Raw genomic sequence first — 15,400 nt, 5'->3', positions numbered from 1 at the left:
AGAGTGCAGAATAAGAGGGCTTCTTAAAGAAAAATTAACAGGTCTGTGTGAGCCAGAATTCTTGCTGGTTGGTAGGGGATCAAATACTTATTTACAGCAGAAACATACAAATAAATTATTAAAAAATCATACATTGTGATTTCCAGATTTTTTTTTTTTTTTTTAGATTATGTCTCTCAAAGTGGACATGCACCTAAGATGAAAATTTCAGACCCCTCCATGATTTCTAATTGGGAGAACTTGCAAAATCGCAGGGTGTTCAAATACTTATTTTCCTCACTGTACAAGTTTGGTCTAATGAATTGGCATAATTCGGCATGAGCTCCATTTGATTCTGAGCTAAAAACAAGGGTTGGTCAGACCCCCAGCACTGTCCAACAATGAATTTTCACTTTCTGAAAGAGGTCAGTGTGATGTAAAAACTGCTCACTCACCATTTAAACAACAGAGTCTTAGCTGAGTCCACGTCACCCTGCCTGTGATGCAGGAGGGCTAGAGCAGTCCAGATGTACGCTTTCTCCTTCTCGCTAGAGGCAACAGCAAGAGAACGCTCATAGGCTGCGAAAGACATACAAAGTTTAATTTGTCAGTAACATGGCCATGTGCAAAAACACACGCATGCCTTTTCGTGATTTCAGTGTTTCTACTCACTGCTGCGGCTCTCTGAGATGAGGCCTGCCCGGCAGTAGGCCAAAGCCAGCCCAACCAGGTCACTGAGCTCTTGTAGTGGAGTGGAAGCATAAGCTTGAATAGCGTCCTCCCATTGGCCGGAGGTGCTGAGATTTGCAGAGTGAGAAACAACAGGATAAAGTTTGAAATGTTGGAAAGGTTTTGAGGTGTGGTGATTAGCTGGTCATCAATTACATTTTTATTGGATTAAAAAGCATTAAGAAAACAGGTTAGAAGAAGTTACAGGTGTCTTCAGTTGTGATTGTAGGGACTGTGCTTTGTGCAACATTTGTCTATCTTGCAGTCACTCTTTTTTTTTTTTTTTTACCACACAGTACCATACTGTTTGTATTTCTTAATGACTGATGTAAATCAACTCAAAGGAATATTCAGTGACATGGAAATGTTCATGTATTCATCCGCTGACTTGTCCAAAGAAAATTGGCTGTAAAGTGATGATTTAAATATGTCTATAGTAACAGGTGACTATGCTTTGATATTTCTATGTAACTGACATGTTGTAGACATTTGTTTTCACTGTGACTTTAATTAAAATAAAAATTCTCATATTAGAAAAGTATTTTTTTTTGTCATTTAAAAAAAGTGAGTGAAAGCCCAAGGATGACCAACTATTTTCATATCACTCTAATTGGGTACTGCAGTCTCGTTTGAGGGCGGGTGCTAAAGTGGTAAAATATAAACGAATAAATGAATTTATTTGGCGCACACACATACTTAACAACAACAAAGAAAAGACAAAATCTCTCATTTAACAAAACAAAACAAAACTCATAGCCATTTTCCAGTTCTCCAGTCCTGTGTGGCCGAAGGGGTGCAGGCCGAAGCAAAAGCTTCTAAACACCCACCCCTTTTACCATTTGCTATATACTTCAGGAAGCACAAGGATGGCCCCTCCCCCTTAACCATTACAGGTGAGGTTGTAGAGACAGTCTCTTTTTTTAATTTCTGGGCACCTGGATCACTGAGGATCTTAAATGGGAAATAAGCACATCTGCTGTGGTAAAAAAAAAGGTGCACCACAGCCTTTATTTTCTACAAACACTTAAGAAGAACAACCTGTTGGCTGAGTTGCTCAAGGCCTTTTATCACTGCTCCATCGAGAGTGTTTTAACCTATTGCATTACAGCATGGTTTGCTGACTGCTCTGAAAACAAGGAATCCATCAGACGAGTCACAAGAATGGCAGAAAGATCATTGGTTTCCGTCTGCCCTCACTGGATATTTATAGGACTTGCTGCCTCCGCCAAGCAAGCAGTATTCTGCAGGACGGAACACACCCCTCAGACCACTTTTTTTTTTTTGCTTCCATCCGGCAGGCGTTAAAGCCCACACCACAAGGCTAAAAAACAGCTTCTTTCCTAGAGCCAATACAAAACTGAACAGACATGTCCAAGCTCCAGTCAGAACAACTGCATTATTCTAATTAGAACAAGTGGGGACATGTAATATTTGTTTTTAACTATTTTAACTTTTTAGATATATTTATTAATGTTGGATTGATTTTTTTTATCTATTTAAGGTTTTTTTTTTATTAAAGTTGGGTATTTTAAATGTTAATTGATGTTTTAGAGGGATATGTGCAATATGGGACATGTGCTGCATGGGACATGTGCAATATGGGACGATGACAATGTGGAATTAGTGCAATATGAGTTATGTTTGTTGGGGACAGTGCAATATGAGACAAATGTCTAACTGGAATGGTGTAATTAGAGCTCACCCCCCCAAAAAAAATCTCCTGATGTTCTTCATATTTACTGAAGTATGTGTGTGGGTAAGTTATATGCAAGGGTGGGCATTGTTTCTGAGGATGCACAAGCAAATTTCATTGTTCTGATTTGCTGTGCAATGACAATAAAGGTGATTCTGATACACACACACACACACACACACACACACACACACACACACACACACACACACACACACACACACACACACACACACACTAATAATAAAAAAACAAAAAAAACAAGCAAAGCATCCATCCATCCATCCATCCATTTTCCTACGCTTTATCCGGAGTCAGGTCGCGGGGGCAGCAGCTCAAGCAAAGCCGTCCAGACCTCCCGATCCACACACACCTCCCCCAGCTCCTCCGGGGGAACCCCAAGACATTCCCAAGCCAGCCAAGAGATGTAGTCCCTCCAGCATGTCCTGGGTCTTCCCCAGGGCCTCCTCCCAATGGGACGTGCCCGGAACACCTCTCCAGCGAGGCGTCCAGGGGGCATCCGGAAAAGATGCCCGAGCCACCTCAACTGACTCCTTTCAACGTGGAGGAGCAGCGGCTCAACTCCGAGCTCCTCCCGAGTGACCAAGCTCCTCACCAGCAAACTAAAACATCTCACCACAACAAAGCAAGCAATAGTACAATAGTAGTATTGTTTGCTCTCAAAATATTACGCATATGGCATCATTTCTGTACTTCCGGGGGACCAACCATGGAATTTTCAATGGGTTTTTGGGGAAATTACACGCAAACAAAGTGAAAATGGAAAGAAAAAGTGACGATGCAGTGTAAAGTGGACGTGTCGAGGTGGTTTTGCAGGCGAGAGAACACAGCTACTCTGGTTAGTTGTGTAGGCCAACACTTACCGACATGACGTCTCCCACTCACTTTGTCGTCCCTTCTCCACTGGGACCCCCCCCCCCCCCCCCCAAAAAAAAACAAAAAACACTTTTCGCGACTGCTTCAGTGATTGCAGCCAAAAATAAAACAGTATATCATTTGTCCGTGTGATGTTATGCTGTGTATATATTGGACAATGGAGCAGAGGTCCCCCTAAGTGGTCAAATCCCACAATATCACGCAGGGTTCAAACGAGACTGCGGTGCCCTATTACTGTTTCAGTAGTATCAAAGGCAGTGAGACAAACATGCATTTAAGTTCATTAGATGTTACCACAAAGCACGGCCGTAGCTGCCCAGTGCAAAAGACAACCCTTCTGCTGAAGACCTGGCCCGAAGCAGTTCAACAGCTCTGAGGAAACAGAACACAATATACATGAGTGTAAAATAGAAATGAGCACTTTTTTCCATAATTATCTGATATATTGTAGTCTTTATAACTGCAAAAGTTTGGAAACACCAGCCCACCCCCAACCCACCCTTTTTTAAACTATTGGCAGAAGTTCTAACAATTAGAAAATAAAATGCTCAAACAAAATCCTCATCATTTAAAATCTTTGGAGCAACCACATCATTGTTTACTATTTTAAAGTGCTTCATATTGTAAACTAAGTTACAGAAAGATTACGATGTCTAATTTTAGTATTTATATAAATACATGTTTAGTCATTTAGTATGGCCAATATACATGTAATCAGTAAGGAACTCATTTCAATATGGACTTTAATTTTGAATCAAAATACACTGAATTGCCTGGTTCTAAAGTTTTGAACATTCATGTCAGTAACAGAAGCAACATTCTACTCATGTTGATGGAATACGATTTATTTTATCATCTGTGTAATTCAAATAAGCACCGTTTATACGCATGCAACGTCTGCATTTTCAGTTGAAGATGCTCATTCAGGAAACCCAGCATAATGAAAGCTTCAGGGTCAGACTGGATCCTCTCTGAGAAAGCACAAAAACATTTGAACAGTCATACATCCAGTATGTCTCCAACATGTGACAAAAATACCACAGACATATGGAGTTGACAACATGTAAACAGTAGTTGTACCTGTGTATTTGCTGAGTGCGACCTGTGCCGCAGAGACGGCATTCATCTGTACTATGTTGTAGCGGTACAGCTCTGACGCTCTGTTGCTCTTATCCAGCAGAGTGGTACACACCCAGTATGCATAGCCTTTCACTCCCTCCATCTGCAAGTGGGGAAAGTAGGTTACAGAGAAACTTAGAGGAACAGAAGAAGTAAGTCCTATTCAGGTCCTGAGGCCCGTTGGTGTTGGTGCTTATTCCTAGTTACCAGAGCGTTAACAACTCCCCTGGACAGGATGCCAGTCCATTGCAGGTTACTTCCCCAGCCAAAGCTGGAACCCAATTACAGCTGGGTGGACTGAGACAAAAGATGAGGTGTCTTGACCAAGAACACAAAAGGGTAGCATGAATACACTACAAAAACTGATATCTAAGAAAGTAAAAAAAGACTAAGAAAATCTGACTTAATTTTTTTTTTTGTCTAAATAGAAAAATAATCTTGTCAAGCATTTTTTTACATAAGAAAAAATGTCTTACTTTGGGAAAATGTATCTCACTTTTTCATAATAGATTTTTCCACCTAATAACCTGTATTTAACCAGTAACAAAGAAAGACAATGGATTTCATATCATCCAAGCAAAGTAACAAGATTATTTTCCTTATTTTAAGACGGGGGCTCATCTTAAAATAAGAATTCTAACTCGTTTTAAGGCACATTTTGATTACTTAGTGCCTAGACATTTTGCTACTTTTGAGAATACTAACAAAGTAAATTTATTTACCCCACTGGCAGATTTTTTTTTTGCTAAATACAAGGCAATTTGGCTAGATTTCAGATTATTTTGCTTATTTTGAGAGGGACAGTTTTTGCAGTGCAGGAAATCTATGTCTACAAATTGGTAGGTGACATTTTATCCCACCGAGCTAGCTGCTCTCTGAGGAAGACAGATTTAAAAAAGGGGGGGGGGATGTAAAGCATACCACAGTAGGTTAAAAAAGAGCACCCTGTTATGGAGTTACCAACAAAGTGCTACCTAAACCCATGCAGGTTGCATCTTGAATAGATGATGTTTCCCATGTAAGTGGCTCCTTGCACAGGACTGATATGACTGACTGCTGAACAACAGGCAGCACTTTGGAAAATATGAAAGGTAATAACCACCCCCTGCGGCAATAGCCTCTCACACATGAAATAATTAAACTGCACCTAAACCAATTCTAACCATGTGCAATAACCCAATCACCCATGGACAATATACATTTCTGTGCAATATATTTATATCCTAGCCGCACCTTGCACTAGTGTCAATTGTATATATATATTTTTCCTTACATTGTTGAATTTTTCTTTATATCTTGTTTTTGATATATATTCTTGCACTATTTTATCTCTTTTTTTTTTTTTTGCACTATTTTTATTGTTATTCTATTTTATTGTACTGCAACTGGATGGCCTTAATCTTGTTGTACCAACGTATAATGACAATAAAAGGCACTCTGATTCTCTGATTCTGATTCTAAACAGAATTATATTTTTGTGAAGTGGTATGCAAACAGATAACTGTAACCAAAGCTACTGCTCCATGAGCTAGTGCAGCAAGCAAGGAAGAGGACAGGGTAGTTTTTTTTTTTAGCTATGGGTGCCCAAGAAAAAAAAATAATAATAACAAAAAATAATGGTTGATTTCTGGTATTACCTCCTAAAAGTACACAGGGATAAACGGTAAATGGGCAGCATTTATATAGCGCTTTCCATCTGCATCAGACGCTCAAAGCGCTTATGCCTCACATTCACCCATTCACACAAACACACTAGATGTCAGGGTGCTGCCATGCAAGGCACTCACTACACACTGGGAGCAACTAGGGGATTCTTGCCCAAGGGCCCTTAGTGATTTTCCGGTCAGGCTGGGGTTTGAACTGAGGATCATCTGGTCTCAAGCCCAATGCTTAACTACTAGACCATCACCTCCCGGTGATAGGATGATAGGTTGGCAACGCATTTAATTTTAATTCATTCATTTATTTATTTTTGCATCACAGGCTTGTAAGATCAGCAGTCGGATTCTGTAGCATAAAGCGGATGAGCATCTACAGTTCCCCCTGGATGGAACACCAGTCCAATGCAGGTTACTACCCCAACCAAGGCCAGCACCCACTGACAGCTGGGTGGACTGAGACAATGGAGATTAACTGTCTTGCCCAAGAACAAAGACAGGCAGCATAAGTGGAAACCCAGGTCTACATATTGGCAGGCCAGCTCCTTATTCACTGAATTACCTGCTCTAAACTCTGCCTAATTTTAACTTCAATCCAAGCTGTTCCTTAACATTTATTTATTTTTATAAAACAAAGTAAACAGATTTTTTTTTTTTTATATGGACCATAAACCCCACTTAGAGCAACACTGTAGTAGTAAAACTAGAACTCTCAAATACTGATTGAGTTTTAGTTTTAATTGGTTTTAGTTGATAGTAAAGGAAAGTGTAAACATGCTTTTAAAATGTGCACTGTAGCACTTCTGATGAAGCAGCAGCAAACTGACATAGTGCTGCCTCTTTCAACTGCTGGCACTGCGCTTATGAAGCAAAACCAGACGAAAACTTGCACTGATTTGGTGACTCATATTTATTTTTACCTGATGGGTTTTTTTTGTTGTTGTTGTTGTTTTCCATTGGCCTGGTTGCCCAAGTCACATTTGATCATATTAAAATAAGGATAATAGATGAGTGACAAAAAAAAAAAAAAAAAAAAAAATGCTGTTTTCATTAGGTGAACAGGGGACATTTTAACATAAACAATAAAAAAGCTGTTTTGAACATGCAGTTTTGATATATTCCAGTAGTAGATCCCACTACAAGTATGGACTGAATATAAAGTAAAAACATTTTGCATGAGATACGAGTAACTGTGCCTTTAACATTGTAATAAGTGGTGTTTGGGAGGCCACTCACATGTGTGCTGAGCTCAGTTGTGTGTCTGAAAAGATCCATCGTGTCATAACTTCCTACTTTCTCTGCTATCAGAGCCTGACAGTAAGACAGACAGAGGTGAAAGAAAGAATAAATTGTATTTTATGGCTATGCATATATACAATGTTACTTACATACTAACATGGAATACAGTCACACCGGTAGAGCTAATTTTAACATTACTGCATTCAAAATTAGCATTACACTCAGCTGATGCAAAGTGTTGGCTTTGTTAGATAAATCGCTACTAAACTTGCAATCAGTACCTGTCCAATCCAGCAGGTGACATAAAGTGGCTCCAGAGACTGTGCAATCTTGAATGCCTCATGTGCAAGCTAAGAAAATAATGTCAGGCATCATAAAATAAGAGACAACTTTGATTGGTTATAATCCAGTATAATGAAAACAAGCATGCAGAACCTCTATGTTGTCCTTCTTCAAATAGAGAGCTCCAAGGTTGGTCCAGGCAACAGCATTCTATAATGAGATCATAAAACAGTAATGAAGACATCTGCATATTTTCTGACTTTTATTTTCTTTCAGTGCGTCAGGGAAGAAAAATAAGGTGCTATACTTACATTTGATTCAACTTGAATGGACTTGATGAAGCAATGTTGGGCCAGAGCAAAGTTTTCCACTCCTGATTTGACAGAAAGTGACCAGATTAGACCACTTTTGTTCGTGAGGAGTAATTAAAGGAAAAATATTCATAAAACTACCCTTAACTAAGGACAACACTGGTTGGTTTTAACGGTCTTTTTATTTATTTATTTATTTTTTAAATCTGAGCAACTAAGAGAAAAAAGTAACTTCCAAAACATAGTTTGCCTTAAAAGATCATGTTATCTGCATGATATTACTACTTTTATCTGAAATAAACTTAATTCCACCTCAAAATGTGAAGCCTTTTGACTGATCCAGCATTGACAAATCAAGATAATAAATGTAAAATACCATTCCTCAGCCAAATTTTCTCTGTAATGGCAGGCTGATGTGACAAAATAATGACCCCACAGTATTGTCAGTGTTGACCCCACAAAAATCTATTTGACAGCTGTGTGTTCAGATTGACATAAGATCAAAAGACTTTCACTTTTAAAATAGGACTTCACAAAAATAGAATCTGAAAATGAACATATTTTATAGTAATGTCCTGAAGGACAGGAGAATCAAATGTTCACAAAATCTATTCAACAATGGTGGATTAACTGTAACTCAACCAACTAACAAATCAAGACAGGTTTCTTATTTTACCTTTGCCCATGGAAATCACTCCCAAGGCATTCCAATAAGTGTGGATCCCACTGTCCATCATGATAGCCTTTTTCAAACACTGAGATAAGAAGGAAAAACTTAAAAAGAACATGTTTGGAAGTAAGCAATATTTATACCACAGTGGAAGTCGAGTTATGGTTCTGGGGAATATAAATCCTATTAACTGAACACTCATTTTTTCTAACATTCATGCTCAACACATAAATACCTGCTGGGCCTTCTCTAGAAGCTCAGATGATGAGCTCTGGCTGCCCTCAGTGGAGCACGGTAGGCTGGCCTGGTGGTAATAGTTGAGTCCGAGGTCATACCAGAGGCTGGGAGCCTCAGCCATTAGCTTCAAAGCACGAGCATAACACCTGTAGAACAAATGCTACCACAGTGCTAAATGTTCACAACAACAAACCAGTTCCATGAGTAACAACATGTCCCAATGCCAACCATTATCTTGTGTTCTGGCTTTGTTTGTTAAAGTGCAAAGTCAAATATGAATTTAATAAAATAATAAATCCTCTGATTGGTTTGAAAGTTGAGCTACTGTAATTACATAGTTCTGTATCAGCTGGTGGTCATACCTCTCACCGACTTTCAGTGTTTGGGTCTGGTTGAGCATGTGACCCATGGAGTTGGGGTCTAACCCAGCTAAAGGAGCTGGCACTAACACTTGGGCTCTGTTTGGAGACACAATGCTCACTGTGGTGCAGGCATCGCCCAGCAGCTTCCACAGACAGGAAAGGTCTGGCCGCAGTTCCACAGCTCTGAACAGCACAAAAATGTGACAGGACAAAATGAAAATGGGGCATATACTCTCATGAATAACAGACCACATTTCCCATCATGGTTTAAAAAGTTAAACAAGCCTCAGGTCATTACCTAAAAAGGTTTTGAACAGCTTGCTGAATGAGATCAATAGCTCTTCCATCTCTGCAGTCTTCAAGTAATCCTTTTGCCAAAGACAGCTGGCACTCTCCAAGACCTGAACAACAGGACAAACAAATCTAATTAAGCAACTGATGATGTCTCACTATGGATATCCAATAAAGTGAAAGACTCCTTGGCAATGATGCAAATGCCTACCTTTGAGAGCAGGTACGTAATCCTGCTGAGATGTTATCTGCAAGTACTCTGCAACTGCCTCTTTGAACTTGCCCAGGGTCTGTTTGATTGCAGCAGCCTGGTAGACACTGTAGATTGAGGAGGGCTGAAGCTGGTGGGCCTTACCAAATGCTTTCAGGGCTGCTGTGAAACTCCGGCGGTTTAGATAGGCCTCGCCCAAACACTCCCAACAAACCCAATCCTCAGGGTCTGCTCTTAGAGCAGCCTGCAGACTATTGACATCAAGTGAAACAGTCAGTTGGGTTCACATACACAGAAAAGCTATTATGATGCAATCACAATAAACATCAGAGATATCTAATTCTTACTCAGAGATAGCCTTTTGATGCTGGTCAACCTTCAGATAGTAAAGGCCTTGTCTCATCCAGGCCCACTTAGCTGAGCCTGGGGTGGCTTTTTCTGTCACAGACTGAAGTATCGCTAAGGCAGTGTCCTATCACATTTAGAGAAATGCAGAAAGAAAAGCAAGACAGAGCGAAGAGTAGGGACGGTATGAGCAAGACCAAAAAAAAAAAAAAAAAGCAAAAACACCTATAAGAAAGCACAGTAACAAAATGCCAACAACAAACATGAATGGTTTATTTGTGCCTGCTTCTTCCACAAGGCCACTCACCATATCTTCCTGTTCCATACTGAGATCCACTGAGGCAGCTCCAGACTCAGTATCACTGCCATCTAACTCAAATGCCTTCTTATAGCAGCCTCGTGCACGGCCGTGATCATTCCCCACCACCCGGTAATAATGTCCAAGGTAGCGGAATGCAGATCCAAGGTGTGGGTCCAACTTGGCAGCCTAATATATGAACAATTAAAAGTTCAGAAAAAGAAAAAAGATGCCATTAACCCTTCAATAAAACAAGCATACAAAGAATTCATAGTCTCACTCAGTCATCTCTCCACACATGTGCTGGCAAATATTTAAACACAGTAGCAGCAATGGGAAATGATCAATACATTGATCACAACCAAAACAAACAACAAATCACAATTAAATGAAGTGAGTGAAGTTAGTAAATACTCATGCATAAACAAGCAGAGCAGGTAGGATAATTCGAATCCTGATGTGCTGCCTGTCTGTGCCCTTGGACAAGTCACTTAATCTGCATTGTTTTAGTCCACCCTACTATAAAATGGATAACAGCCTTGGCTGGGAAGTAACCTCTGATGGACTGGTGTCCTATCCAGGTGGAGTCATGGACTCTCGTCCGCTTGACGTCAGAAACTGAAGATAAGCCAGGGCAATTGTATATATATACGTATAAACAGATGTACATATGTCATAATCATCCAAACAAGACTTACTGGTCATTAAAAACCCTGATGTTATATTATGGCATCATTATGACATCACATATACCTTAGAATATGAAATTTGATTTCCTTATTTATATGCACTCTAAATCACCCTTCTAGCGCTTTTAGACCAGGTTTAGTGACAAAATCCAAAATCCAGTATACAATCCAAAAAATGTTTTTTGGATTGTATACTGTCACATTGCATCATAGCATACAAATGACAAAGCGACTTGCGCAACAGGACTTGGTTTATAGTGTGGAGGAGTTGCACACGTCGTCGACCACAGTCTCTCATCCGAAAACCATCTTGGTCCAGTAGCAAGACAGTGTTAAGACGGCTGGAGACGGAGTCGGATGCAGTGGTTGGCCATGAGTTCCTTTTGTGTCTCATCATGCCCTATGCACTCCACAGTGCATTGCTGGATCTCGCCTTCCTGCCCGTTGAGCCAACATATGACTTAATCCGCACATTCTGCCGAAGACCAGACTTCACATGCTGGGACAGACATATCCCTGTTTCACCGTGAGGTTTACAACCCACCCGGCTACCCTCACCTGGTTTAGCCCGCCTGCCAAAGCGGTTGCCCGGGGTGGGGCCGCTGCGCATGCTACAGCTTCTAGGAGCCACAGGTGAGAGCTGGGTATAAAGTGGGAGCCAAAGCAGGATGAGCTACCCTACGGGCTGATGTTATTACCCAGTAGGGCATGGCAAGCCCTCCAATGCAGAGGTACTGGCCCTACTTAACACTGCATACATCATATAGTGATGTCATCATGACAGCTTACTTTCAAAGTTATTGTGGGAAAAAAATGTGATTTTCAGACTACTGATTGGCCTTGATCTTCACATTAATGTCACACCAAGATGTTGTCACTAACAATCCACACATGCAATATGAATGAAAACAGCAAGGTAATCCTTGAAATATTTGTCCAGAAACTCAGACAAAGCAACTGCAATAGTCTCACAAAACCTTCAGGGGGCTCAAATAAATATACCTGCGTGTCTTAAAAAATTAAATAAAATATAACTTTTTTATTTTCTTGTTTGGACAATAAATTTCAAAAACTAAACCATGCTTGAAAAAATGAAATGATGTGAAAATCAACATATTTTGTGAAATTTAATTCTGGAAAAACAAGCTTTCACTGAATATTCAGGTTGAAAAGGACAATATTCCTTTCTTCCCAAATGACACAGATCTCATTTTGTTTCAAATTTCCGACACTTTCGTGTACTGTCTTATGGCCCCTTCACACATAGCACGAATAAGTAGGAATCAGGGCGAATCACGGCGAAACAGCCCAAATGAGCGAACCCCGAAAACATCGAGCCGACGTCGGGAGGGATACACGGTCGGGCAGGCGTAAACGATCCCGCTGTAATGGTTTCGTGCACGTCCATGAACGTGCATGAAACCGTCGCAGCAGGTACACAGTGGGAGCAGCTGGAGCATGTGGAACCACATCACATGCTGCTGTGGAGAAACAAAAATAAAAACTACACACCATAAAAAAACACTACAATGTCCAATATTTAATTCCTCTTATCAAGCAGACAATACAAGTATGAACCCTCTGTGCCTCTGTATATGACCCATGGTCACAAATGTACAGTCATGAAATGACATGAATGAAGCAGTGTGCTGTCATTATGCCTTATTATGTCCAGCCGGATATATAAATAATTACTACAATCACCAGACACTGATAGATGAGATGTTGGCCATTAACTTCTCTTAATGGCAGCCAAGATGGCAGCGCGCAGCAGTGCAGCGGCTCGACTCTCCCGGTGGCTACTTTTTCTGTGTGTTCTATGGATGTTTGCAATGACTGGATACACGGAATATACCCGCAATGAACTATTACAACTGGGCTCACAGTGGGGTGGAGTTGATTGCATCAAGACATTTAGTGGAGCACATATTCTACTGGAGATTGTGCGTCCTGAAGGGTGTCCATGGATTGTTATCCCGGAAGGGAAGAGCAAGAGACTGCGTCGTGACAGGCAACAAAAGTGTGGATACCGGGCAGGTGTTAAAGTAAGGCTGAAGAAATCTCCACTAAGACCTGCGCTGCCGAGTATCTTTCTATCTAATGCAAGGGCGCTGTTGAATAAGATGGATGAGATGGTGCTTATGAACATGACACATAGAGAAGTTAAGACTACCCTATTATGATCATCTCTGAGACCTTGCTGCATAGAGGTATACCGGATGGAGCGATTGTGTTGGAAGGACGCAGCACATACCGGGCAGAGAGGTCAGAGGATTCAGGAAAAAATAGAGGAGGAGGACTATGCATCTATACGAATGACAGGTAGTGTACTAATGTTGCTGTGGTGGGAAGCATTGTTCTCCAGATCTGGAGTTCACTGTATTATCATGTCACCCTTTTTATATGCCTCGGGAGTTTTCAGTTGCCATATCTGTTTATGTGCCACCACGCGCAAATGCAAATGTTGCAATGAACTTTTTGCAAACTACCACCTGCAAATTGCAAACTCACCATCCTGATGGTGTTTTTCTTGTGGCTGGGGACTCATTCATGCCAATTTAAAATCTGTGCTTCCCAGATTTTATCAGTATGTTACATTTGCTATTAGAGGTCATAATACATTGGACCAGGTTTACTGTAACATTAGGGAAGGATATAAAGTCTCCACACTTCCTCATCTCGGCCTGTCTGACCACCTGTCTGACCTCTTAACCAGAGAACTCCTCCCAGTGTGAAATATATTCAGACCTGACCCGAGAATGCTGTAGCTCAACTGCAGGACTGCTTCCAAAGCACCCACGGGGGCTTATTTGCACAGCAAGACATTGTAGTATATAAAGATACTGTTTTGTCTTATATTCAGTTTAGTACAAATAATGTCACAGTGGAGAAAAAGATATGCTGTCACGCAAATGATAAGCCATGGATGAACAGTAATGTGAAACATCTACTGCGGGCCTGGGATGCAGCACATCAAACTGGTGACAGGAGTGTATATGCAACAGCAAGGTCTAACTTAAAGCAGGGCATCAGGCTTGCAAAGGCCGCTTATAGGGACAGGATTGAGGGGCATTTTAGAGAAGGAGACGCCCGGCGAGTCTGGCAAGGCATACAGCACTAAAGCTCAGGTTATACATAGACGGTTTTGTCCGCGGGTAGTACGTAGCCAGAAGTTCGCGGTAGTTCCGGCTGTTTCGCGGTGGAAAGGGGCAGAGCATTTCGCCGGCGTTTTGAGAGCCGTACTAGCCGCAATTACGCGGCTAAAATGCCACTAAATCTGCCAAATAAAGCCGAGTTTTGACGCCGTAGCATCCAGCACACGTCAGGCAACGGATTAATACTCAGTTCTATCCTTTACAATCGCAGGTTAAGACGCACGTGAGAACAGCAGTGTTCTGCTGCCGCCGATAATGCCCTGTGTACCGCTGGATTTATCCAGGCAAATCCTGCCTTACTCCAGGAACTTTTGCTTATAGGCACCGCCCCCAGAGTATAATAGGCTGAAGCAGCTGCCAGTGCAGGGGGAGGGGGGAGGGAGTGACAGGGAGCTCATCTCTCAGCCTTTTCTTTTCTCTCCATTTCCCCTCCTCAACGTGTTGCTCGTTTCCACCACAGGGCTACCCTCTGCTTCTGAACCAGACCTCTTGGTAAGTCCTTGCCGCTGCCAATTTTATTTTAGGAGGTATACTGGAGCTTCTCTGCAAAAATATCTGGAGCTGGCCGCGAGTGAGAGACCTGCATGCAGCGCGCTAGCATTTTTATACTGACCGCCGGCTATCGGCCGTTTGGAACGCCGTTAACTGGGAGGTGGCGTTTAGAACAGCGTACTGTCCGCTAGCGCTGCCTCTGTCGCCGGTTAAAACACCTTTGAGGACGCCGATCTGGGCTCTATCGCCGTTTTACACGCCGTTGGTTAGATTTTAGTTCTGCCTTCAACTGTATCATCCCCAGCCACCTGCTCTCTAAACTACAGGACCTGGGGGTTGACCACAGAATATGTAGATGGGTGGAGGACTTTCTTACCAACCAGTTGCAGTCAGTGAGGGTGGGGGTCTTACCACTCCCCAGTTTTAAAGCTGAACACAGGGGCCCCCCAAGGATGTGTGTTAAGCCTCTTACTTTACACCTTATACACTTATGACTGCAGGCAGTGCAGCTGGTCTGCTCTGTGTCAGCTTGATCCCGTCAGATCTCAGAAGCTAAGCAGAGCAGGATCTGGTTAGTACTTGGATGGGAGACCGCTTTGGAACCCCAGCGGCTGTGTGTGTTTCTCCAGGTAAAACTGGAGTTGCGTCAGGAAGGGCATCCGGTGTACAACTTGTGCCAATTACCGATGCGGATCTGGTTGTATCCGCTGTGGCGACCCCGAACAAAACTGGGAGCAGCTGAA

At 41.7% G+C, this 15,400-nt stretch overlaps 1 protein-coding gene across 4 annotated transcripts in view; it reads right to left on the bottom strand.

Moving 5' to 3' along the window:
• Positions 1 to 15,400, bottom strand: part of ttc37 (tetratricopeptide repeat domain 37) — a 64,161-nt gene that overhangs the window by 36,140 nt on the left and 12,621 nt on the right. For all 4 annotated transcript variants that reach the window (XM_034170043.1, XM_034170040.1, XM_034170039.1 and 1 more), the window contains exons 15-30: positions 10,331 to 10,510; positions 10,026 to 10,150; positions 9,679 to 9,929; positions 9,475 to 9,577; positions 9,177 to 9,359; positions 8,813 to 8,960; positions 8,584 to 8,662; positions 7,908 to 7,969; positions 7,750 to 7,806; positions 7,596 to 7,664; positions 7,312 to 7,386; positions 4,379 to 4,520; positions 4,176 to 4,269; positions 3,593 to 3,670; positions 652 to 776; positions 435 to 558 (exon numbers count right to left, since the gene is read on the bottom strand). In XM_034170043.1, coding sequence (XP_034025934.1) covers positions 435 to 558; positions 652 to 776; positions 3,593 to 3,670; positions 4,176 to 4,269; positions 4,379 to 4,520; positions 7,312 to 7,386; positions 7,596 to 7,664; positions 7,750 to 7,806; positions 7,908 to 7,969; positions 8,584 to 8,662; positions 8,813 to 8,960; positions 9,177 to 9,359; positions 9,475 to 9,577; positions 9,679 to 9,929; positions 10,026 to 10,150; positions 10,331 to 10,510 — 1,895 coding nt within the window. The remainder of the gene's footprint in view (positions 1 to 434; positions 559 to 651; positions 777 to 3,592; positions 3,671 to 4,175; positions 4,270 to 4,378; positions 4,521 to 7,311; positions 7,387 to 7,595; positions 7,665 to 7,749; positions 7,807 to 7,907; positions 7,970 to 8,583; positions 8,663 to 8,812; positions 8,961 to 9,176; positions 9,360 to 9,474; positions 9,578 to 9,678; positions 9,930 to 10,025; positions 10,151 to 10,330; positions 10,511 to 15,400) is intronic.

This window comes from Thalassophryne amazonica, chromosome 5, assembly GCF_902500255.1.
Source record: "Thalassophryne amazonica chromosome 5, fThaAma1.1, whole genome shotgun sequence".
Taxonomy (NCBI): domain Eukaryota; kingdom Metazoa; phylum Chordata; class Actinopteri; order Batrachoidiformes; family Batrachoididae; genus Thalassophryne; species Thalassophryne amazonica.
This window is presented reverse-complemented; position numbering and strand designations above follow the sequence as displayed.